This window comes from Seriola lalandi, unplaced genomic scaffold (assembly GCF_002814215.2).
Source record: "Seriola lalandi dorsalis isolate HSWRI2012SDOR001 ecotype SW California unplaced genomic scaffold, Sedor1 jcf7180002054562, whole genome shotgun sequence".
NCBI classification, from domain to species: Eukaryota; Metazoa; Chordata; class Actinopteri; order Carangiformes; family Carangidae; genus Seriola; species Seriola lalandi.
In genome coordinates, this window is record NW_019525115.1 from 120,255 (window position 1) to 145,254 (window position 25,000).

A 25,000-nucleotide genomic window follows, 5' to 3' on the forward strand; every position below is an offset into this window, starting at 1 on the left:
TTTTAACACAAGCTACAAACACCTTAAACCAGACTGACACCACACTGGTTTCTCTACTGCTATACTACGTACATATCCAAGTACAACTAAAGCGGCACAACCAAATAAAGTGTTCAAATATTAAACAGTGTACAATGGGTGAACATTAGCTCTGCCGCTACGTTCACAGTTATATTCACTTATTAATGTGAGATAATATCTAACAATGCATTTACTTTGTTAGGCTATAGCTGACTTACTGTAGCAGTTGTTTATCTGTTCATATCTTTTTAAGCCAGAAGGAAATACTTGACTTTGTTTTCTACCCTAAAACGAACCTTATGGGCAGTTGCAGTGTTGCCTGCTGGTTGTAATGTTTTGCAAACTTTAAAAAGTTCTGCAATTTGTTTTTACCTCAAATCACACATACAAATGGAAACCATGATGATATTTCTGGAGTGTGGGTGAAGCATCACGAGTGGCAACATTATTAAATGACTCCCACCTTCATTTTTTTAGCTGGATATATGACTATAAAAGATTACTCTGTCAGTATTCATCCATCCATTCTCTCATTTATACACTGTCAAAGTCACAAGTGTCAGTGAGAGAGAGCAGATGTTTTTATACTCCCCCTCTTTAAATACACACACAAAATAACCCTGAGGCTAGCCATTACTGGCGTGCTGGCTGGCTGCTATTAGGCCTGTTGTGTGTGTTTATGTGTGTGTGTCGTGCTGTTAGGCTTTATAGATTTTCTTTCACTAACTGACTTTGACTGTAGTGTACTACATTAGAACTCATTCTGCATTTTAGATAAAAAAAATTATAAACGTTGAGTGGAAAAGTGACACAGAAACAGCAATAATTCATTTGGGCCGAACTTTGTGGAAAGTGGATAAGATATACATATTTGTGCATAATAATTGGATAATTCATAAGTAATATAAGATTTTTTATCTTTGATGGGAATGTCTTTGCTCTCATTTTGCAGTCTCCGGACCAGGATGTGGTTATTATTTATGACAGAGTGCTTCATGGTGATTCAAACGCCCTGATTTGATTCAGCAGCACTTTTATGTCCCATTAGCCCTGCGCTGAGATCACTGCTGAGCTCACAGGTTACTGGCTGTGATGTTCTGGACAAGCAGGAGGTGAAGTGTTAATGCAGTGTGCCTGTAGTTTATTACCATATGCGCCAACTGGAGGCCACATGAATCTTATTAAACAAAACATCTGTGAGCTACGTGCACCTGCACACTCGCAGGTATGTACATAAACAGTTCTGAGTTACTACAACAACACATGGCAACTGTACCTGGCTGTTCGTAGTGTAAAGCAATGAACTTGTGAGTCACTTCACGTTAACGTAAAATTACTATTGTTTGAAGTTTATTTAAATATGGGACACATTTACACATGAAATATCCAACCAAATATTCTTTCCAAACATATCCACTTTTGCTATTTCAACAACAGAAGACGCGGTTGCCGCGGCAGTCGCGGCAGTCGCTTGGTTCAAAAGGGTTGTACTTAGTCTTTTAGTTATTCACGGGATAGCTTTGTGTGCGGCTACAAGTGGCAATTACAAGATAATGGTGAATGCTAAAATGTGATGTAACTGCAGATCAGGTAAAGCATAAAGTCAGTGAACTGACTCAGTAACGTCAGATACATGTCTGACCTTTGTTAACGATTGCCATTATGTAATGTAATTTACTGTGGCTCTGATCATTTTGGTGAGCATCATATTGTGACATTTAGAGACTAAACCCACTTCTGTTTCTCTCTTTAAATATTTATCACGCTCGTATAATCATCTCATTATCTCACTTTTTTTTAAATAATCTAAACTCATGTACTTTATGTTTTTAACTCATTTCACTTTGTATTTATATGAGCTATTTATTTGCTTTGTATTTGATCCCGTGTTTCACATCCACTGCTGCACAATCGATTGCCCTTTAGGGACAAATAAAGCAAATAATTAACTAAACTATTGATTTATCAAAACAATAGTATCAGGACACTGGTGAAAATAATTAGTTTTAGCCATCGCTTAAAGAATTTGCTTCCCCTGATGTTTCTTTTGTCCCTCATCATCACCTGAGAGCGCTGGTGGTGGTGGTGGTTCGTTTTTGATGACTTCACCTCCCTGGAGAGGGGAGGGCAATGTGCTGACAAACAAATACACAGTCACACATTCAGTTCTGCATTCTTCACATATCTTACACTAGCAGCACTCACATACCTAGCTTATCGCCTGTTGCGTGGAAAAATATGCACACCCATATGAATGCACATAATATGGCTTTGTCTCAAAGACTTAAGTATTTGCTGACTCTGCGTGTACTGCACGTCACAAACACAAACAAACACGCGTTGTGGTTTTGTGGGGGTCTTACTACCATAACAGAACTGTGGTACAGGTTATATTACCTGTACCACTCATGGTCCACAGACCACATTTTGGGAACCGCTGGCATCAATCATTGCATGCTCATGTTGCTGTTTGTCTTGTCTTTCACTGCAGCAGTATTACACCCATAACCCGGCCGTGTAATGCCGGTGATGTTGGCAAACAACCCTCTATAAAATCCTTTTGTGTCTCGGTGTGAGTCCAGTGATAACATTAATAAATGAATAAAGTTACTGCAGCGATTATATAAGCGCTATAAATAGAAAGGCTTTAAATAACTGACTAGACTGTTGTGTTTGTCTCTTGCTCTGCGAGGCCCTCTCGCTCTCTCTCTCTGCGGAGACACAGGTTGAAGTGTAAAAAGATAACTGAAGATTAAAGATTGTGGTTAAAAGGTGTCGCAGGCTAGCAAGAATTCAATTCCCACTGTCAGTGGCTCCTTTTTCTCACTTGTTCTTCTTTTTCCTCCACATAAGATTTTTGTCTTCCCCACGTATTTTATCTTCCCCTCAATAAATGCCCATTTCTTCTACCCAAGGCAGCCATACAACAATCTCAAAACACGTCTCATCCAAATATCCATCCGCTTTGTCCTCTATCTGGTCTGTACTATGAATGACTGGGTCAGATTATGGTGATTAGTCTCTGTGTGACATCGAGCCAGTCATTTATATAACCCTGTAGTACACTGTCTGCAAGGTCATCTGCTAGATTAGACCAGCTAACATGATGGGATCACTCTGTGGATTAGGTCACCTGGAAGCTAGCATAAACAATGCAAGATCAAGCTGGTTTGCTGCACAATAAATAGCATGCTACATGGGACTCTACATTTTGTTGTATGCTACGACAAATAGCATGTAGCTAACATTTAAAAAAAAGAGAAGTCAGTTTAGTTATAGATGTTAGCTTAGCATGCTAACAACATCATTAGAGAACTGACTGTGAATATCAGTATGATGCTAAGGAAAGTGATAAACATAGCTAAAGCATGACGGTCGCACATGAAAAAAAAAAACAGATAGCATTTTGTATTATACTGAATTTAAAATAACAAGCTGTAGTTTGAAAGCATAAGATCCAAGAATGTCCCTTGTAAACCTCAGGCTACATGTGCTACCATTTTGCTATCACATTACATGTGATACCAGAGCTTTTCAGGTGGTCCACACTTCACAAAAACAATCTACAAGCGCTGCTTAGAAATGGAGGCAAGGCCAGATTTCAAAAAGGTTGTGACAAATTACAGGCGAATTTGTGAGTCCTGCAGGGCTCTGGCATGCTCATGTGTGGGTTATAAGAATGACAGTGGTGTTTTGACTTGCGAATGGTTTGTAAATTAACATGTTCAATTGTGGTATGCAAATATTAATTCCATGGGCTGTTTCAGAGCAGTGGGACGTTCAGCAAAGGAAATCAAATGAAGTAAAGACACTAATACAGTGAGCCGAAGCTTTCACCCTCTGAACCTGAATGAATAGAGGGACATTTCCTGTTGGATTGTCGTAATCTCCTTAAGTAAAGCCAAGAAGGCCTCCAAAGAAGGATAACAATGATGCAGAGCTGCCAGCCCTGGACTGTTTTGGGTACCACATTGGTGGCACAGCTGCTGCTTCTGCATGCACAGCTACTGTAGTTAGTCAAGCAAGCCAATAAAAAGATTAAGAACAAACAAGACTAATGGTGAAAAAGCAACCTTTGTGTCACCTTTAGATTATGCTGCTCCAAATACCCAGCCGGACTAATGTAGTTAGAGGAAAACCTTTGCCAAATAAATCAAATCAAATTCCAAACAGAATCTTTGACTTCACTCTTAATATGACCTGATCTGCAAAACATCACCATCTTATCAAGCCATTTTTGTCTATTATTGAGCCCCGAAAGTCTTTTACTAAACAAGTAGAACAATTTAAAGAATGCACAAGAGTAGAGGAAAAAGGTGAAGATTTTTGTCTTAAAACTAAATGGATGAAATTTAACAAAGTCTTCACTCTACACTGGTAATAAAATTATATCCTACTCTCAGAACTTTAAGGTTTAAATATGAGGATAATGGCTTAGTGTTGTAAGCCAACCCTAATTTCTGCTACTGTAAAATTCAATATATACGTGTTAATTCATTAAACTCTGAAGTTCTGCCTCGTCTCTGCAGGTATTCTTCTGTCTGATACAATCCCTAATCTGAGACTAGTGAATGTCCTTTCACAGACAACCCAGATGTTCCTGCTGTTAATGTGGAGCTGATGCGACCTCAGTGGTCAATGAAGAAGCAAGGCTTTATCGACAGCTTTTTTCCCTCTGATTCGTCCTTCAATCAGTATCATGATACTTTTAACAGCTTTTTCCTGTGTCACTTAGAGCTCAGTTCTGAGAAAGCTTGTTATGTAATGTACCATGTCCCAAACCAAAAAGAACTACACAACACGCCATCTGCACTCATCACCTCCTCTCCTCCTTTTTCCATTCTCTCCTTTTAAAGGCTCTCCTCTCCCTCCCTCTCTCCCGCTCTATTCACTCATCTCTCTTAATCCCGTTCCTATCACTGACTCGATCTGTCTCTCACGCTGATCTCACTGTTAGCTGCATTAAGTCATTAGTTGATGCTCTTACTGGGGGCAACTTTCGATAAAGGGAAACAGTATATCTAGAGGACAGGCAAATAAAACAAAGCCACTGCACAGAGAGTAAAATCTTTACAAAATGCCCCTGAGCTGCTTGTGTGGCAACTTTAGCTGGGAACAGATCTAAAATTGTCTCAATCATCTTCTTATGGCTGATTGGTTTCTACATGAAAACACGATTTTCTGCCAAAGTTAGATCAGTTTTGGTTTTTATTACATATTACAGACAGATTTTCTGTGTTTCTTTTTTTGTGCTCATCAAACTGGTCACAAAATCCACCTCCAGCTTCTTTTAAAGCCTGAATTCTAGCTCTTCAGGCTGGACATAGGTCAGCCTTAGGGGTAGCTCAGATACATGTATGAAGTGGTTTCTTTCATACTTGCATGTAACACGTTTATGTTTGTTTTCATCTCTGTTTGGACCCCGAGTCCCGACAAGAGTTGATTCAACCAATAACCTTCATGACACAAAGGTCTGCATGGCACCTTGTTGAGAAATGGGAGGTGTCAGCTAATGAACCACCCTTTTAATCTGTATTAAAATATAAATGTAAAAACAATAAATTTAGGTTTTAAATAGTGTTGCCAAGCTAATCCCCATGGGGCTCTAGGGCCATAGCTTTCTATAGTAAATGGATAAATGTGAGAAAAAGAAAACCCACTCAGCAATAGTAGCTGACTAAGTGGAAGAATCTCCTTTATTCCACCAGTAGGTTTCATTACTGAGCTTCCATCAGGAAGAGAGATAAGATGATTGATGGAGAGACACAAGGACTGTAAACTGTGAGGGAAACTGTATGATAATATCTCCCTGCTGTCAACACCACCTGGCCCAGGCTGTCACAGACTTTGTCCAACACGATCCAAGTCTTAACGTTGAAAATGTAACTATAATCAGCCTAACAATTGTAAAGTGCGTCCCTGCCTTTAGAGGAAAAGCCTGTATCCTACTCTGAGTGACTGCTGCCAGGAGCGCAGAGACCGAACAGAACAGAAAAGAGCTCAGCATGCTCTCCACAGAAGACCTTGTAAGGTAGAAGTTTCTTATCCTTTCTCCAGGTTGTGTAAATATGGGCTCCTTGACCACACTGTGTCTGCTGAACACACACACAACAGACACACGCACTCTCTCTTTCTCTGACCCCAGTGTTGTGAGGTTGCACACACAATGGTTTCACTCAGGGCGAGCCAGCCAGCCAGCCAGCCAGCTTACCAGCTATCCAGCTAATTCCAGTAGCTACAGTCAGTCTCCAGCATGCGTGGAGCATGGCAAAGAGTTGGAAAAGGGGGGTTTGTTTTCAGCTCGCTACGTCTGTTAGCAGGATAAAAACATGAATGAGCCTACACAAAACCTACCTCTGTGGAGAAGTTGGTCATGACTGGGGAAAGAGGTGGGGGTGGGGCAAATGCATTGGGTTTGGCTTCACATTCGAAAGCATACAACTTCAATTGTTGCAAGTACATAAGCTACTTTTTTTCTTCATAGTTTGTTTCCGCATTTCTTCCGCCTTGTTTGTTCTGTCAGCAGTTTTTCATATGGGTTACAATGGTCCTGTCAACACTTTTACAATGGTGTTTTATGGGGAAATGGTTTTTGGACACAAGGGACTTCTTTGTTGCCATAATGCAACTGGGACAAATTGGCAACACGGCCGTCTTGCCGCGCCATATCACACCTCCATGGTGTTGATCAGGATACACAGGGAAGAGGAAAACTCTGCATCATATGTCAAAATCATTCAATCATTTAGCGTCTTACAGCGCATTGTTATTATGTTATTGTTTTACGGTCCACAATTGTACGGTTAACTCTTGTTAACTTGTTTCCAGCCACAGGAGGCAGGAACACAAGTGCTCCTCCATTAAAAAAAAACACTGGAAAATAGATTTAAGTCGCTAACACTAAGTTTGATGATATTCAATTCAACAAATGGGATACTATGCACATGTGCCACACAGCTACAACAAAAATGCTCTTATTTCGCTGGTGGTGGTGGTGGTGGGCCTGCCCCTGCTGCTGAAAAAAATCTTACAGGAAACCCTGCAGGAGTTGGTCAGGAACAAACTATAGCCAAAAGGAGGAACTTAAATTCCTCAGGTGACCAAAAACACAACTTGAAATGAATGCTAATGTTGCTCTGTGTCTGCCGGAGGTGTAAATAAGCAAATGTTAACCAATGCATTCGACAAGTCGACCTAAAAGATGGTGATATGTCAGTGTTTTCTTGTTCCCAGCCTAAAGTGTTCAAAAAATAACTTTAAAATCTCTTCTCACAACAAACATGGCGCTGGTCTGTTAGCACTGTGATATTCAACTGAGTTACTTAACAATGGCTGTAATAGGAACAGATCAACTAAATCTCGTCCATTTTCAGACACAGCCATTCAGCTGCCATTCAGACAAGTACATCGTGTTTGAGATCTGGGCACTACTGAGTACAATCTACTTCATAATTCATTTGGATGGAAGGCAATCCTCTCTACCTATGCTCAGTACAAAAGGGCAAAATGAAAGGCAGTCAATTAGCCTGACACAAAAAGACTGACACGACAGGATTAACGCTCCACATTAGTGATGACTCTCAGCTAGACACCAACGTCTGTCTGCTTTGGTTTTATTTATTTCAGCTGACTAATCTGTAGCGGTCGTACCTCCCAGCAGTTCCAAAATCTACTAAGAGGGGCTCAGACATATCCTGATGTAAAAACAAAATAGGTCAGGACGGCTAAATCGGTGCTAAAATTAGAAGAAAGAAGCACACAGGAAACCCCCCGGTCTGATAGCCCAGGAGAAAAGCTTGATATATGGTTACAGTAATTACGGTAAAAAAAAGGGAGATTGTTTTCATGAGCCTCACTATTATTCTTTTTAAGGATTACCATGGCTTTTGCTACTGCTGTAACATCTTAGATAGTTCGGTTCTGAATGAGGCTGAAATCTTTTAAAGTTTCCAGCACTTGGCAGATCTGTGCATCGTCCTTTTCAAATACCAAAAAAAATAGGAAGCAAGTCTCTCCAAGCCTGGTTCCCTGCGGTGGCTCATCCCGAGTCAGCCAGGAGTCACAGTGGCCAAAGAGCGACCTGCCACTCATGTCGCCTTGGTTACGTAAGCTAGGAGATCACACGGCCTCACTGAGGTGGAGAGATTTGGAGAGAAAAGGAAGTAAGTGTGTGTGCATGTGTTTGGGGGGGGGGGGCTTTAAATTGTAAATAAGATTATGGCAGCTTCCGACCTTTATCTGCTCTCTCTCTCTCTCTCTCTCTCTCTCTCTCTCTCTCTCTCTCTCTCTCTCCCATGTTCCCTTCTTCCTCTCCTCCTTTTCACTCTTCACACCCTCTGTGCATTTTCCATGAGCTCCAGTGTACTCAAGACAAAATTGGACTTGGCGCATTCTCAAAGGCTCTCAAAGACGACTGGGTGCAAATGACAGTACACTCAGTGCGAAGGAGGTTTGTCTCTGTGTGTGTGTGTGTGTGTGTGTGTGTGTGTGTGTGTGTGAGGGTGTGTGTGTGTGCATTGTGTGCACTGTGAGTCACAGTTCAAGCAAGCTAATCTCCTGGCATATCCCGTAGATGTCCATCTGAACAAGGTGAAAAGGAGATGGGACATTTTAGCTGGCAAGGTGTCGTCTTAAATGCCAGAACATCATCAGGACAAACAACAAGATTCCCTGTTCCCACTCACAAACTATATTATATCTTCTTTTATTCCTAAATATTACACCTTATTCCTATTTATTTGGATGCCATGTTCTTCCTGAATAAGAATCCTCAGATTCTGGACAAACTAGATGGTTTCAGCTTCTCAACTGTGCGGATTTGCTGCCTTTACCCTTCTTTATAATCATTTTTATAATTAATAGAATATCTTCGGACAAAACTATTACTCACCAATGAAAATGATGATTAGTTGTAGCTCCTGTTAGCCACAAACCTTTAAGTAAAATAGTTCAATAAAACAGAGCTGACCTGAGTTCAGCTGTGCATTAATGTGTCTTTGCAAACATCCTCCCTGAAGGTGATTTCAACATTAAAGAAAAGGAGTAACTTATTTTGTGCCTTTACCTTTACCTTGCATGGTGGACGTTTTCTTTTATATGGGACAAGCCAAAGAGATGCAGTTTTCAAACTGACATCATATGTTGTACATGTCTTTATTTTAATGTAATTGAGTTGTGTGCTGCAGATTTGTGTTTGTGCACTCTTCACTCACCTATCTGCAGCAGTACGGGCGTCACCAGCGCCGTCTCCATGGCGTAGCAGAACTCCCGGCCGAACATCACGGCCCCGTGCATCACCCATCTCTTCACGGTAATGCCTTCTATCGATCCTTCACTCGCTGACTCCTCACCAGTCCGACCACCTCCTGCTCCTCCTCCACCTCCCCCCGATCCATCCGTCTCGCCTGCTGCTCCTCCTTTCTCCTCGTCCGAGCTTGAGTTTTTGTCGTTAGCCCCGCCCACCAGAGATCCGACCTGCATAGCGTCAGCCTCCGTGTTCTGGGGAGGCATGGTGGAGGGCATGCACGCAACAAGAAAACAAGCGTGCCCCTGCTAACACACTGACAAATCTGAGAACAATTACCTGTAGCTACCGAAAAAAAAACAGTACTACTTCCCTGCTTCCACAAATTACTCTTATCAAGTTACTTGCAGTTACTTTAAAAACTAGTAGTGACTTCCTAGAAGTAATTTAATTACAATATTTACAACCTACAGGATACAACTATTACTGCTTTAGAAGAAAAAAAGTATCTTTTAAAGGTGTTCAAGAAGTGATGGAGTGCTAATACCACTAAATAAAAACAAAAAGTGTCCCAGCACACGAGGTAATAAAATGTCTCTAAAACTGGGTCCTGCTAAAATTAAAAAGGCTGTGGACACAAGAAAAACTGATCTACAATCTATAGATCAAGCATAAATCTCAATTTCCAGATCGGCAGAGTAGTAGAAAAAAAAAGTCAATCAGAAACAATTTGTCCGCTAAACAAGTTGTCCGTACTTGTCCAAAAACACTGCAGCTTCAAATTCAGCACGGTTTTAATCCTCTTCTCGACGCCTTGTTTTCTCAGCCCCGAGTGTGGGAAAAAAACAAAACAAAACAAAATCAGCTTTCCAAATGCTTGTAGAAAATCCCAAAAGTAAAGGAAGCAGTTGAATTTTCACAGGAAGATTGTGCGGTACATTCCAAGAGTGAGTTAGTGCGTTTGCTTCTTTGTGTGTGTTTGTCAGGTGTGTGAGATCCGGCCTGGAATACTCTGTCAGCTTTATTTGGTACGTTGATATGTCAGTGTTTACATGCCTGTTTATGTGTGCGAGTGGTATGTTTGTGAGTGTGTCTGTATGTGTGTGTGTGTGTGTGTGTGTGTGTGTGTATGTCTGTGTGTGTGTGGTGTGTGTGTGTGTTTATGGCTTTTTTGTCATTGAGGTTTCTCCCTCTTTTTTTTGTTTCTTTTTTTTTTTTACTGTCTATTATAAGCAGTAAAAATCCATATAGAAGACCATTCGGTGAGTTCCAGAGTCATTTTGTGTATAGAGGGCTGGATGGAAGGCTGGATGACGGAGTGGGTGGGGGCACGGGGGCAGGGGGGAGGAGGAGGGCAGGCAGCGACGGTAGGCGGAGCTCCTCTGAAAATCCCCATCGATTGGCTGATTAATCTGGAGGATTAGCAGGACGATGAAGCAGCAGGTGAGGAGGCAAAGGCAGGCGTCCCATTGGTCAGGGGGAGAGATGAACGTTGAGTTGGGTGAGAAGAGAAGGGGAGGGGGAAAAAAAACAAACAGAGAAAAACACCAGTGAGTCACAGCAATTTAACTCTCAAACATGTATTTACCAGAGAATGCGAACTTTGTCACATAAAAACAAAACAACACTGTATTTTTCCTGTCACACAAGTGTGTCAGGTATGCCATCCAATAAGCCAAGTGTGTCATAAGGTGTGTCAGCTGTGTCTATATGAATATGCTAGGTGTGGGAAGAGCTTCACATAAATTGCTTTATCAGACGTCGTAGTTAACAGTTTTAAATGGAACTACTTTTTAACTGAAAAAAAACCGTCCCAATGGAAACTCCTGACAGTAAGGAATGTGGATAATCAATACATTATTAAAGATGCAGCTTTTTGATATTCAAGGCTATGAGCGCCACAAATAAAATTCCAGTCACCTTTATTGTATTGTGCTGGAGGCAGAAATCTCAAAACCTGGACACATAAAACCAAAACTATCTGCATGACCAGACACAGTAAGGGTAAGAGAGGAAATGTGTGTGGAAAATGTGAAGGATGAAAGCATGCAATGTGTTTTATGAGCTGAAACGTTTTCAAACTGAGCTGCTGTTTCAAACAGAGGGCTTGTGTGTGTGTTTGTGTGTGTGTGTGTGTGTTTGTGTGTGTGTGTGTGTGTGTGTGTGGTGAGAAGAAATGAGAGATATGTGGACTGAAGAGAAAAAAAAAAAAAAGAAGAGATAGAGAAAGAGGAGTACAAGCAGTGAAGGCCTTCAGCTAATAACACGCCTGGTAGAGAGAGAGGAAAACAGACTGTATGGGTGTTCAATACCATTTCCCACAGAGTTAAGTTCCAAAGTGTGTGTGTTTTTTTTTGTGTGTGCAGCGGGCCACTGGATTATAACCCATGGAGACGGCACATTTTGTCACACCCAGCACACACTAATGCTTGCCACGTGAACGACACACACAAACACACACACACACACTTCATAACAGTGTTAAGACCCTCATCAAGCCTCTTAGGGAGCGATTGAGAAAGAAAACAAAATGAGAGACGAAGGGAGGAGGGAGAGAAATGGGGAAAGGAAGGCGGTAAGGAAGGACGGATGGAGGGTTAGAACAGGTAGAAAGTGGGAGGAATAAATGGAGGGAAGGGAGAGTCTGGAGAGGAAGAGAATGAAGAGGCACAAGACACGGACAGATGGATGAGGGCAGAGGTCAAAAACATTCGTCTCTGCCCGTTTTTTACTCTCTCTCTCTCTGTCTCTCTCTCTCTCCTCTCTTCATTTCTCCTCTCCATTTTCAGTGCACTCACATGTCTCCATTAACATTCATGATGCACTGAAGATATCCACACACACACACACACACACACACACACACACACACACACACAGAGCTCCCTCCTCACCTGACCTCACACACACTGCAGCAGATTACATAACAGCCCCTCTCCTTTACAGGCACACACTCAGCATGTACATAAAAAATAAAAACTAATTCTCTCCTCATTTCTGTTCAGATTATAGGAACGACCACAGTAAAAAAAACCACAACCTCCACTCTCAGAAAGAGAACACAATGTGCCTAAACACCCAAAGCTTCCATTGCCAGATATGTCACATGCTTACAACAACAACAACAACAACAACAACAACAACAACAACAACAACAACAAAATGTTCAGATCTGTTAAGTGTGATTGGAGCATAAGCTAAAGTCAAGTTGGGAATGATGGGAACATCCAAGCAGGGTGGAGAAGCTGGATTTATAGTCTTGGTTAGCCATGCCTTTTTGAATGGTAAACACATTCATGTGAAGCAGCATGCAAGAAGGAACACATGACATGAACACGCTACACGTGAGTGATAGGGTGTAAATACGCCCGATCACCAAAATAATTAAATTCTAAGCATACCATAAGCTTATAGGCCACTGGTTTCAGTGCACTTTGCCCACATCACATTACTGCTGCATGGCAGTGCAGCTGCAAGCAGAGGCTTTATTTGGGACTGAAGCTTCAACATCTGACATGTGAGTTGGCAGCTAAGCAGCAGCATCACATTTACAAACTATGATGTAGAAAAATCAAACCTAGACCAAGGTTTCCCCCAGGAAACTGGTTAGTGGAGGCGGTACCATTGATGATACAAATCCAGCTGGTCAATTCAAACTTTGACCTAACTTGAACTCTTTTCAGACTCGTGTGTTGGTAAAACATTTGACCAGCTGCTGATTATCAAACACCTGAGTCTTTTCTCACGCATCAGCTCATCTCATCATCTCATTTCTGTTTTAATAGTTAGTTTGGGACAGTTTAAACAATCACCTCACTCATTAAATGTTTGGCTTTTATGTAAAAGCACTGCTAATTTTTCCTGAGACTTAATAAGCTTTTTTTTTTTTTTTTTAAATATATTAAATATCTTGTGACGTTCACAGAATCGCTCTAACCTCGCAGATGCAGATGTCAAATTCAACGTAACAAACAGAGTCTTGAACAATGGGCAGAGCCTCAACAGCACATTCCATTATGCAAACATTGTGGTTTTAAGAAAAGCTTGGGGAGTGTTTGCTTGCAATTAACTTCCAACTGATGGTATGTGAATAAGCACCCTAACATACATAAAGCCATAAGTGCGGTCTTGACTACACAGCCTAACTCAGTCGGCAAATATGTTGTGCTCTGAACTCGTCTCCGTTTGTGAAACTGAAAATGCCATAAGAGACCAAAGAAAGGACACCTGCTACGCACAATGAGCCAGAAGACTCAATAAATCAAAGAAGAATGGAAAACAGCTCAAGCTGGAACTGAGCTGAAACAGAGGCCGTAAACACGAGGAGCGATCAGTCCATCAGTTCTGACAGTAAAATTAGAGGCTGTTTTGAGAGTGTGTAGGAGCACTTAAGAGTGAAAACATCAACTTTGAGCACATATTTTTGTTCAAAGCATGTGTGTTATGTGTCATATAAATATGTGGATCTGTGCTTAGAATAAGTAACTATGACTGAGTGATTTTAAGACAGAAGAAATCAGGCCAAAGTCAACAAACAAGTGAGGGTGCTGCTATCCATCCACCTCGTTCTCTCAGCTGACAGCACTATCTGGCCTGTATCTATAATTCTCAGTCCTACAAAGCACACACACACACACACACACACACACACACACACACACACACACACACACACACACAAAGCAGTGAATGGTATCTGATTATAGGTCCGTACACATGTAGCACCAGTCAGCTGTACTATTGTTTCTGTGTGTTTGTGCATGTGTGTGTGTCCGTAACATGAGCTTAGCTTATATAGAATTACACCTCAGCTTTTCTGGGAGCCGACATAAACAAAATACAGTCTCACGTGAGAGAGGAGAGAGGGAGAGAGGAAAGGTGTAAAGAGGAGGTGGAGAAGATGGGGTTGAGGGAGAGATAAAGAAGGGGAATGTAAGGGGGGAAGAAAGAAGACAAAAAAAAAAGGAGGAGGTAGGATGGAGGTACGCCAAGAGAAGACATGAAAGACAGAATGGAAGGAGCGAGAAAATAGTCAAACATTTCACAAAATTTTCACATGGACAGAGACAATGAGAAAAAGAGGGACACACAAAAGATGTGCGGAAAACAAGAGCAGGAGGAAGGGGGAGGAGATGCCTTTAAAGTTCAAGGTCAGAGACAAATTAAGAGTCTATCGTCTCCTGTGTCTCACAGAACAAAACACACACACACACACACACACACACACACACACACACACACACACACAGAGGTTTGCTGAATCTGCAAACACACGTAACCCAGGTCTATTTTAGTGAGTGTTTATTCTTGTGCCACAGACCAGATTACCTGCGACACCAGCACGAAATCAGGGCAAGCTCGGCCTTTCTCACTTCGTCCACCTTCTCTGCCTCCCCGCTTCTTCTTTAGCGTGCCACCTAAAGTGCACGCAGTAAACATTAGACAGTAAGCAGACTGTCTCCTGTCTGCTGTAAGTCCGATCATGTATGGAACATACTGCCAATGTTCAAATAAGCAGTGACGTGAATTGTCGAATGCTTTGCATATTCTGGTTGCTCTTGTGCAACCCCTTGGCCGTCCTATAGGTGACATGAATCAGGACTCAGAAGGTTGATACTACATAGGAGGAAAACACGGGCATAGCTAATGGAGGCAGGGTTGCTGCTCACCACCATCGTGTCAGTTATTTAAAGCCAAGAAATTCCAGTTTGGGCAATGGGGTGGAGCTGGGGATCAATGAGCTACTGGCAACCACAAGGGTTGAAGCTAACTTCTTCATATGTCTGTCAATCAAAATGAACACCTCCCAAATAAAGAAGTAATTCACTGAAAATCTAACTCTTATGTTTTTTGTCTCCGTCAAGGAGATAATGTTTTTATGCATGCAGAACCGATTTGCACTGAATTTGGTGGATGGATGGGCCATGGGCCAGAGAAAAACCCATTAAACTTTGAGGCAGATCCGGATCATTTACTATGAATTAGATTTTTCTTTCTCTGAAGTCTGGTGTATGTTGTTGGACAACTGCTGCCTCTGCTGCCCTTTGTTTCCCCATAGCTTCAAAGCTCTGTTGGAAATTTAGGAACTTATTGACAAAGCGACAATGTTTAGATCATACTGATGATACTGTATTGTAGTGTATATTTTACGATGTAAGAAAGATATGAAAAGTTTCTATGGGAGTTTTGATATGTTTTTTTTGTGATTCTGGATCAATCCAATGCAACCGTTATGAAATTAAGCCGCCGTCCTGCGTGAAGGAGAAAGCAGAGCCTTTCAAGCCCACAAGCTGTGTGTGTATTTGGTACTGAAGAAATAGGAAGACACTAAACCAATAACTGGTGACTTGTAAGTCAGCTGAATGCTGCCCACTGTCCTCTCAAAAACAACAACAACAACAACAACACACACAAAAAATAAAACAAGCACTGTTCAGTTGTGCAAACATCTGAAAATGTTACCGCAAGAAATGTTGCGACATTGTGTGGCTGTATAACTGTACACACAGTTTTATATCAACACATCTGCTGTTTGCATCCCGTCTCCCACCAACAATCAACGCAGATGTAGTTCTATTCTATAAGGTTTTATCTGGACAAGAGTTTTGGTGTCACACACCAGCGAGGCACGTGAACGCACTGCAAACATGACGCACAACATAGCAGTGACCCATATAGAGCTGCATATAGATTACAAGACTGAAGACTTTAGGATCAAGTTCACATACTGCTGGGGACGTATGGATGTTTGCGTGCATCTGCATGTGTGAAAAGGAAAGAAAGAGGAAGAGACATTGAATAAAAGAGAGAAGTATTTTGTTACTGAGAGAGTAACGGGGCTACAACTTTTTCAGGCAAAAACAGACTCAGTGACCTGATGTGGTGCTTCATTTGGTTCCATTTAGGAGTATTTGTGGCTTGATCAACCATGAAATCCAAGAAATTCCTTCAGGTAGAACAGATAGGTTCACTTCCAAAGCAGGAAAGAGGCGTAATAATGTATCTATGGGACTGATAAGATGATCTTCATTTTGTGGAGCCCTTTGTTAATGATCAGGGCCAGTTCACTTGAGTTCGGTCTTCTCCCAGTGTAGCAAGAAGCGGCTTTTGTTCCCAGGTGTGTGTGTGTGTGTGTGTGTGTGTGTGTGATGAAATTCAGCTAAATGCCACTGACAGATGTTAAGGCTTCTATGTCTTTCTGGGTCTTCATCAGTCTTAAACTGGAGTACTCTTCAGTCTTTAGTCACATAGTCTCACTCAAACGCACGCGCACACACACACACGCACGCGCACACACACACACACATACAAACACACACACACACACACATCTGGAAAAGCAGAAAACACCCATATCTATACCCACAGAGGTTTGCAAAGCCACGTTTTCACACAAACATTTCAACAGTCCCATGCAGTTGTTAATATTCCCCATGAAAAATGACCATATTCCCAGCTTAGGGAAGCAGATGGCAGAGACAAGCATCAGAGAGAATCAGAGAGAACCAGAGAGAGAGAGCAAGAGCGAGAGAGAGAGAGGGTGAGAGAGGTAAACAAGGACTGGATGTGTGCATTATGGTGCAGTGCTGCTGCAGTGCAGAGTACGGGGGGGGGGGGGCACATGTGAATCAACGTGCACCAGCGTCAATGACAAATCCCTTACTCATAACACAGGGTTTATATCACTATATTGGCTGGTATGAAAATTACGTAACATACCTGCTGTTCACATACGTGCATACTCTCAAGCACACATACATGTTACAACATTTATCAAAAGCCTCCCACTGACTTGATTTTACCAAGACACAATGATGACATCCAAACAGCTCTAAAAGAAAATGTCCAATCTCAGCCCCACCTGAACCTCACAGCTGCCTCCTCTCAAAATAAATGTTAAATGTCTTCGCTCACTTTCACCCTTGGCCATCACACGCACGCACGCACGCACGCACACACAGCTATCTCAACCCTGAGTTCAGGCAAGGTCAGTCAGTCAGTCAATCTACTGACTGAATGATCAAGTTAAGAGTCAATCTATCATAAAACAAGCTGCACTGACTCAACATTTCTCAAATTACACATACTTTTAGTATAATATAGCCACGTACAGCACCATTATGGCAATTTAGCCACCTAATTTTCAAAGATTTAAATGATTTCATAATTAATTCTATGAGTGTACTCAGATTGTTCTTTCACTTGTGGACTGAGCGGTGAGAAAACAAAACTTCATCATCAAAATATTAACAAAAAAATATGTGTAATTATCTTCTGTCATACTAGAGAAAATAACAAAAATGCACTATACAAAGCTTTCTGGTAAAAACATCAAAACCCTGTTTCTGCTGTTATGCGTGTCCAATGTGTAAATTAAATATCTGAATTTGCATGATAAAGTAGATAAGTCAATATTTCTTCAGGGTAATACTAGTGAATTTGAATAAAACTGCTCCACCCCATTTAACATGCTACTAGGCATGAAAATTTTTGAAACTAATGTTATCATTAGGCCACATTCACCTCAGTGAAGACCTTAATTATGAGTAGCCACACCATTCATATCAGCCTCACAGTTGTACATCCAGTAATTTCTCATCAGCTACGATATCTTCCACTTAGCAAATCAGAATACAACAAACCAGTGGCAGTAGTAATTTTGTCTGTTCAGTTAATTAAGAGGGAGTTACACACTGTTTGTATGTGGTTTCGCTTGTCGACAAACTTCTACAAATATGTAGGCCCAACAATAAATAAAGCTAATTTAGGCTATTTTCAGTGTATAGTGTGGCTACAAGGTTAGCAGTGCTGCTAACCGCTTAGTTTGGAATAAAGCATAAATGCACTAAAGTCAGAATAACAGAAGGTTTTCCTTTTATTTCCTTTCTTCCAGTATTGTGTGATCAGTAGCCACCACTAACAACGTTAACAGCAAAGCTTCTGCTACACACATTAAGAAGTGCACAGATAGATTACACCATAAGGAAATAATGAGCAAGATATGACTGGTTTATTGACGCCAGTTTTAGTTAGTCACTCACCAAGAAACCATTTCTCCACTGGTTCACCTCACTCTAAAACTCCTCTTTTCACCGCTGGCTTTTAATTCATGTCTGTTCCCAGGCACTTGGATGCCCAGCAGACTAATAAATATAAGGCTGTGGTCCATTTTATGAATTTTCAACCTCACCATGAGTGTCAGAACTAACATTTGTTAAACTTGATTTAGCTTGGCCTCTCTCCTTTATGTGTCATCACATCCACTTTCTCCATTTCTGAGGTTAAAACCAGCATAAGAGGATTAGTCCAGATATAACTGTAGTGTTATTTTTGAAATTTTAGTTTCTACATGATTTTCCCAATGCCCTAATTCACTGGAGACACATTTAAAAGGTTCAAATATTTTCTGTATTTGGTTACAGTGCCAAAAACACAAATCATTACTGTCAATTCTTTGAAAAGACTTTCTGAAAAACTGAAGTTGCTGGTAAAGTTACCTGAGGCCCTCTGTCGGTCAAGAGGCACAAAATGGGGCTCAGGTCTATTTTGAGGGGCTTAAAGAACACAGGTTCAAGGAATATACAGCCAATGTTAGCATAACATTAGCAAAGTTATTTAAGGGAGGAGAGGAGAAGAGTCTGCTGTGTGTTGTCTCAGCTAGCTTAGCAGCCAGTAATAGCCCAGTTATCCTTGTGTTTATTTTTAGCCTAGCTGGCTAGAAGGCTAGCTAGTTAGCACTTTGACTGGCCCACATACATTCTGCAATCAGCTCACCCTCAGAGCAGTTAGCACAACACAGCTAACTGGCTTTCAAAAGGAAAACCATCAATGAACTTTAACATTCTTCAGCTCATTTTGCTTCTTTAGCTAGTTGGTTCAATTTTCTCACTACATTTTGCTTCCACAAGCTACAGACATTTACAGGCTAAAGTTTAAACAAAAAAAAAAGGATCTCTGTGCTAAGGCAGCACAAAGCCTCTGTCCAGACAGGCTGAAGGTGACAAGAGCTTTATAAAACACTGCAATATTTACAATTTGTAGCACAGTATTATTGGTTTCTAGAAGAGCAGAACACACACAAAAACACTGTTATTTTAATCTGCCAGGCCTGCTGATCTGAGCCTGTCTAGACAGTTGATGTCACAGAGTGTCTAGTATCTCATACATTTGGCATCATTTTCATCTAATATACTGACCCATAAAGTGTTTATCAGAGCTAGCATGCTAACAAATTATCATCAAAGCCCTTTCATGTAAACAGCGGTGTTAACTCTTGCAGGTCTGAATGTTTGAAGCTGGATATTGTGAGGTTTTGACAAGCTGCTGACAGCAGCCTTGGCCTACTTCTACACCGGAGTCACGTTGCTGGCGGTGTGTAACCCTCGCCACAAAACCACACACACACATACACACACACACACACACACACACACACACACACACACACACACACACACACAGAATATTGGTATTCACCACCTCAATCCCCATCAGTGCCCCCTCTGACTACAGTACACCCCACATCACATTACTGCACCCCCCACCTGCATCCTGTCTTTCTGACCTCGGGGGGCCTGCCCCCTTTTGGATGGATTGTGTGTGAGTGTGTGTGTGTGTGTGTGTGTGTGTGTGTGTGTGTGTGTGTGTGTGTGTGTGTCTGTGTGTGTGTCTGTGTGTGTGTGTGTGTGGGAGGGAAGGAGGGGCTTTACCCCTGAGGCCTTTACCCACAAGGGAGCTGCAAGCTAAACAGAAAAAAAGAACACGCAGAGAGGTGATATAGATCTTCTTCATGTATCTCACCCTTTGTGTGCATTTTTTTTTTTCCCGCCATCGGTGACACCCGGCACTGTCTGACACACTACAGTTTTGCCTCTCAAAACAAAAATAACATCCTAAACCTGCCTCTTCGTCAAGTCTACCCTCATTAAGAGCACACATATCCTTGGCTTACCGCATGAGATTTCTCAGAACAACAATACACTAATGCACCAATAAAAAGCGGTGTTGTTGACCCGTAACCAACATCATTGTTTCACACCAGCACATTTGACAAGGGGCCAAAAGAATTATAACTGCCTGCACAGACCTGTTTAGGATCGCACAGGACCTCAAGGTGGTAATTTTGAACCCCACCCACACATCTAATGGAATATTCCACTGCAGAGCTAACACACATGCACACATGCACATGCACACGCACACACACACACACAGACGCACACACACACACACACACACACACACACACACACACACACACACACACACACACTAACACACACACACACTCCGCCTCATACATACGCACATGCTCGATGCAGATAAAGACCAACTGAAATCAGCAGCACCAAACTGCTTGACCTGCAGCTCCTTGCACACACAAACACAGGTTTAGTTGTCAACAGTATGATCAAATCACAATCTGCCAAACAAACAAACAATGATGTGCAAAACATGCCAATTATCATGTAAATATGAGCAAATAAGCTCACTCTGCAGCAGTGATGATATGGTACAAAAATGGATCTATGTATTAAAAAAGTAGCTATAATATGAGAAATTGTTAATGGTGGGACAAGAAAGGAAAGTCAAGTTTTTTCTTCCTGTTCTTTTCCTCTACTCGCATGTTGTTTCTCTGACAGATCAGGACAGAAATGCGAACTGGCACATGGAACAAATTTAGTTTGGGTTGCATACAAACCAAACTGTGTCCAAAAGTCTCACCAGTCCTGCAAACACTGCCTGCAAGCTGCAAACAAACACAACCTATTTGAAAACTAGCAACTAGCGCGTCAGTTGATGTGTGCCAGCATCTTATCAAACTCCATAAATCATCATGAGCATCAACATTCTGTTGAAACTTTGATGATATAAAATATAAAGAGATGCCGTACAAATCCAAAAGCATCTCATGTGTTAATAACAACAACACAAATACAAAATTGTGTATAAAAATGTGTGTGTCCAAAACGATTCCCTATTCACTTCATTGTATAGTTCACTATTTAACCTTTTACCATTCACTGTTAGACACAACCACTATGAAGACCGTTCACACACTGCTTGTACTAAAGTTACATGAGTATGAACTTATAACTTGTGTATTGACAGAATCTTTTGGGTCACTGTGGTCATCTTCAAAAATAATACTGTGCTTGAGAAACACAGTACGGGTGGGCAATACCAAAAATCTGGTTTCATTCTCTTGCAAAGTAATACCAGGGCCACTTCTGAATGCATTACCATCAAATGATTTACCAAACAGTATTTTTTTTCACTGTTATGCCATACAGTATACAGTTATATCCATGTGCGCAAGATGTGATCTAAAGTGAAACAGATCCACTTTTTGTAATGATGCTACTGTAGTATTGATACTCAAAGCAAGACTTAGTATTAATAGTATTGATTCCTTAGGTGCAAATTCTCAATTATTATACACTACAGTATATATAGCTAATTCAATTATCTTGTGATGCAATGTAAACAAGCAATGCACCAGCTACCTTCATGCACTGTCCATCAATATACTGTATTTAATATTATATCATTTTTGCACAACCAGCAATAACAAACTCTAAAGTCCTCTGCATACAGTAAAATCCCCTGCATTGTGAAGGGTAAATGACATAAGATGTAGTCATGCCAGTAAAATCAAACATGACAGGATGAGCAACAAATGAGTTGTGACTGAAACGATAACGCCCACAACTCAAACGCAGAAATGTCTGGTGAGAAAACCAACCTACTTTCCCTCGCCTCAGAGTCTGCAATACCAATCCAACAACATTTTTATCCTTAGCTTCGACAACATGATGTTGTGATCAAATCGTGCACCACACAGGCTGTGGTGACTCATCCCTGATTTTACCAAACATTTCACCAAAGACACAGAGAAACTAACTTTCCCCTGAGGACATTTCCATAAACATCCCAAAAAAAAAACACAAGAACACAATGTACAAAAACAATCCAAATATCAAATAAAGTATAAATCATTAACTGAGCCGCACAAACACGCAGAGCTGATTAAATTATTTGGCGGAGCGTTTAATCCAAAGCACTTCAAAGTACCATGAGTGAACACTTTTTCAAATTTGGTAGGCCGAAGTAAAACCCGTCACTCTGGCTGCGCTTGGCCCCACTGAGTGACACAGAAACAGAACAACCACATAACGTGACAAACAGAGAGACAGAGAGACTGAGGAAGAGGAACAAGTGTTTCTGGGCCAATGACACACTGACACCGCTGTTTAAGTATGATGCTGTGGATTGGAGCTCTGAGAGTGGCACTCTTAACCAAAATGTTACGCACAGCCGACCTCATGCCTTTTTAACTCATATGTGAAATATAAGTGTATGTGTGTGTGTGTGTGTGTGTGTGTGTGTGTGTGTGTGTCCATTACTCTGAGTGCAGCACTACAAACAGTGTTAATGACATTACTGGCACACAGCCAGTTATCTTCTCCACTCTTTCAACCTAGCTACCTGACTACAGCCCCTTTCAGACGACGCAGTCTGTGACACTCGAGCTCAAACGATCAGTAGGCAGAAAATTAACAAGCAAGTATTTTGTCATTCTTCACAACATTCCAGGAATTCACTGGTTCCAGCATCTCAAATGTGGAAATTCTGCTGGTTCTCTTGGCTTTCTATGATATTAAACTGAGCATCTTGCTAGATGGGCTTTGGGCTTTGCATGGAAACAGTGTAAGATTTTCACTGGTATCTTAAAAACCAAACAATTAGTTGATTAATAAAAAACAAAATAATCAGCATATTAATCAATAATGAAAACAATTGCTGAGTGCAGCACTATTCACATCAAATTTCAAAAGGGCAATTTTGAAATGTTAGTTTGGTGCAGAAATCTGCTTACTAAGCTCCAAATAACATTTCCATTAAATTTTTGTACATGGCTCAAATAAATAAATCTAAATAAAAGCAATTTTCTTTCAAGTAAAGGCACAAGAACAATAATGAAAGTGCATAACGTGGCATAGAAACCAATTACAAAAGAACCAGGAAGTAAAACTTTAAAACTGTGACTTGACATTAGGGTTGGGTAATATGTATATATACTGCTCAGGCAACATTAACATCAATGATAAGGACTTTTCTATGGGAATATTGTATTTTTTGTATGATTTTTTTCTATCAATGTGATGAAAGATGTCTAATGCAGGAGTTAGAGAACTGTGCTCCCTCCACACCAAGGACAAGCAGCATGTTGTAGTAATGTAGTAAGTTGCCTTGCACATCAGTTTCCTGTGCTGCCTACTCTCAGTGCCAAATGCCAAAAATCCCCAAAGTATTGCAACTTTATTTACAAGTCTACATCAAACTACAGACACACAATCCAGTAACTTTAGACTCCATGCCTATAAGCAGAGATAGTGTGTGTGTTTGTGTGTGTTTGTCCCAGACACAGTGATATAGGCCACAGTAAAATCAGAGGGTGTTAGGCTCTGTCCCCTGCCGTTAAGTAAAACCATTGGCATGGGGGATAAGTACTCTCTACGTTCACTAACTTTAACTGTGACACAACAAATAGCAGAGAGATAAGTGTGTGCGACCTGGGTGTGGTGTGTGCTTCCACAACAAAGACCTAAAGGCCACCAAGATGCAACACACAAAGTGTATGTGAACGGCTGCCAGTCATCTCTGGCATCTTATCAGCTCTCCGCTAATCTAATTGGAGTCACGACACCAGTTTGCCCGAGGACATATTTTGCTCAGGATGAGTCAGTAAAGATGGGAGCAGTGGTTGGAGGAAACCCAAAAAGAGCAGAGTTTCATTACCTGATTTTAAACTGCAGGGATAATATGACTTTGGAAAAAACTTTGGCAAGAGAAACTTAAATGTCATGCTGAAAGTTTGGCCCAAACAGCAGATGTTTCATCGCAGAACACAGCTCGTCGATGGGAGTATAAAAATTAACCACAGGCAGAAGAGGCCAAACAGCCCTAGAGTGTGGTTAAACCATGGTTGTTAAAGATTTTCATGCTATCTAAGTTCAGACATCGCTTCTGGTGCATTCTGCAATGGGGAAGACTTAAGCAGCTATGCAGAACCACTGATATGAGAAATATCTGTCAATTGTACTTCTTACTGTACTAAAGCTTTTAATGATAATCTGCATTAGTATCTCTCTATAACGAGATTTGATTCATGCTGGTGCTGGCTTTGCCGATCTGGCTGCATTTGTACTTTGGAGGAGAACAACACGCTTCACGCTTGATTTTTAAACTGATTTATGAACAGGATTTCACACCTACAAAAACTGCTGAAAAACAGCAGGTTAAATGCCAGCTCATTGTTCTGTTCTGACAGCAGTGACTACATGTACAGGAGGGTAAAAAACCTCTGGTTTAGACCAGTTGTTTTCTACATAAAAGGAACTGTGACCACAGGTGACATTTAACAAAGAAGTGGGTTCGGTGTTTTGTTTTTTGTTTTTTTATTTGACATAAGAGGTATTATTAAAATCATTTTTCAAATCACTTCAGATGGAGCAGGTTATTTGGTCAAAGTGGTCAAGTAGAAAAAAAAACTTGTTTTAAGCCTCTTTAATTCTGGAGCTTTTCTGTTTCAGCAAATGTTAGCCCAGTTGTCATCAAAGTTTTATTTTTCTGAGGACTTCATGGCTCAAGTTTGAAATTGAAACTTTATTCTTGACCTTGAGAACAGTAGGTGACAAAAAAAAACAACCCTGTCTGCTGAGGAAGCTCATG

The 25,000-nt window shown here is 41.0% G+C and overlaps 1 protein-coding gene across 1 annotated transcript in view; it reads right to left on the minus strand.

The window, feature by feature from the left end:
- Positions 1 to 25,000, minus strand: part of slc45a4a (solute carrier family 45 member 4a) — a 52,113-nt gene that overhangs the window by 22,254 nt on the left and 4,859 nt on the right. Inside the window, exon 3 of the mRNA XM_023416245.2 lies at positions 9,234 to 10,677. Coding sequence (XP_023272013.1) covers positions 9,234 to 9,543 — 310 coding nt within the window. The 5' untranslated portion in view covers positions 9,544 to 10,677. The remainder of the gene's footprint in view (positions 1 to 9,233; positions 10,678 to 25,000) is intronic.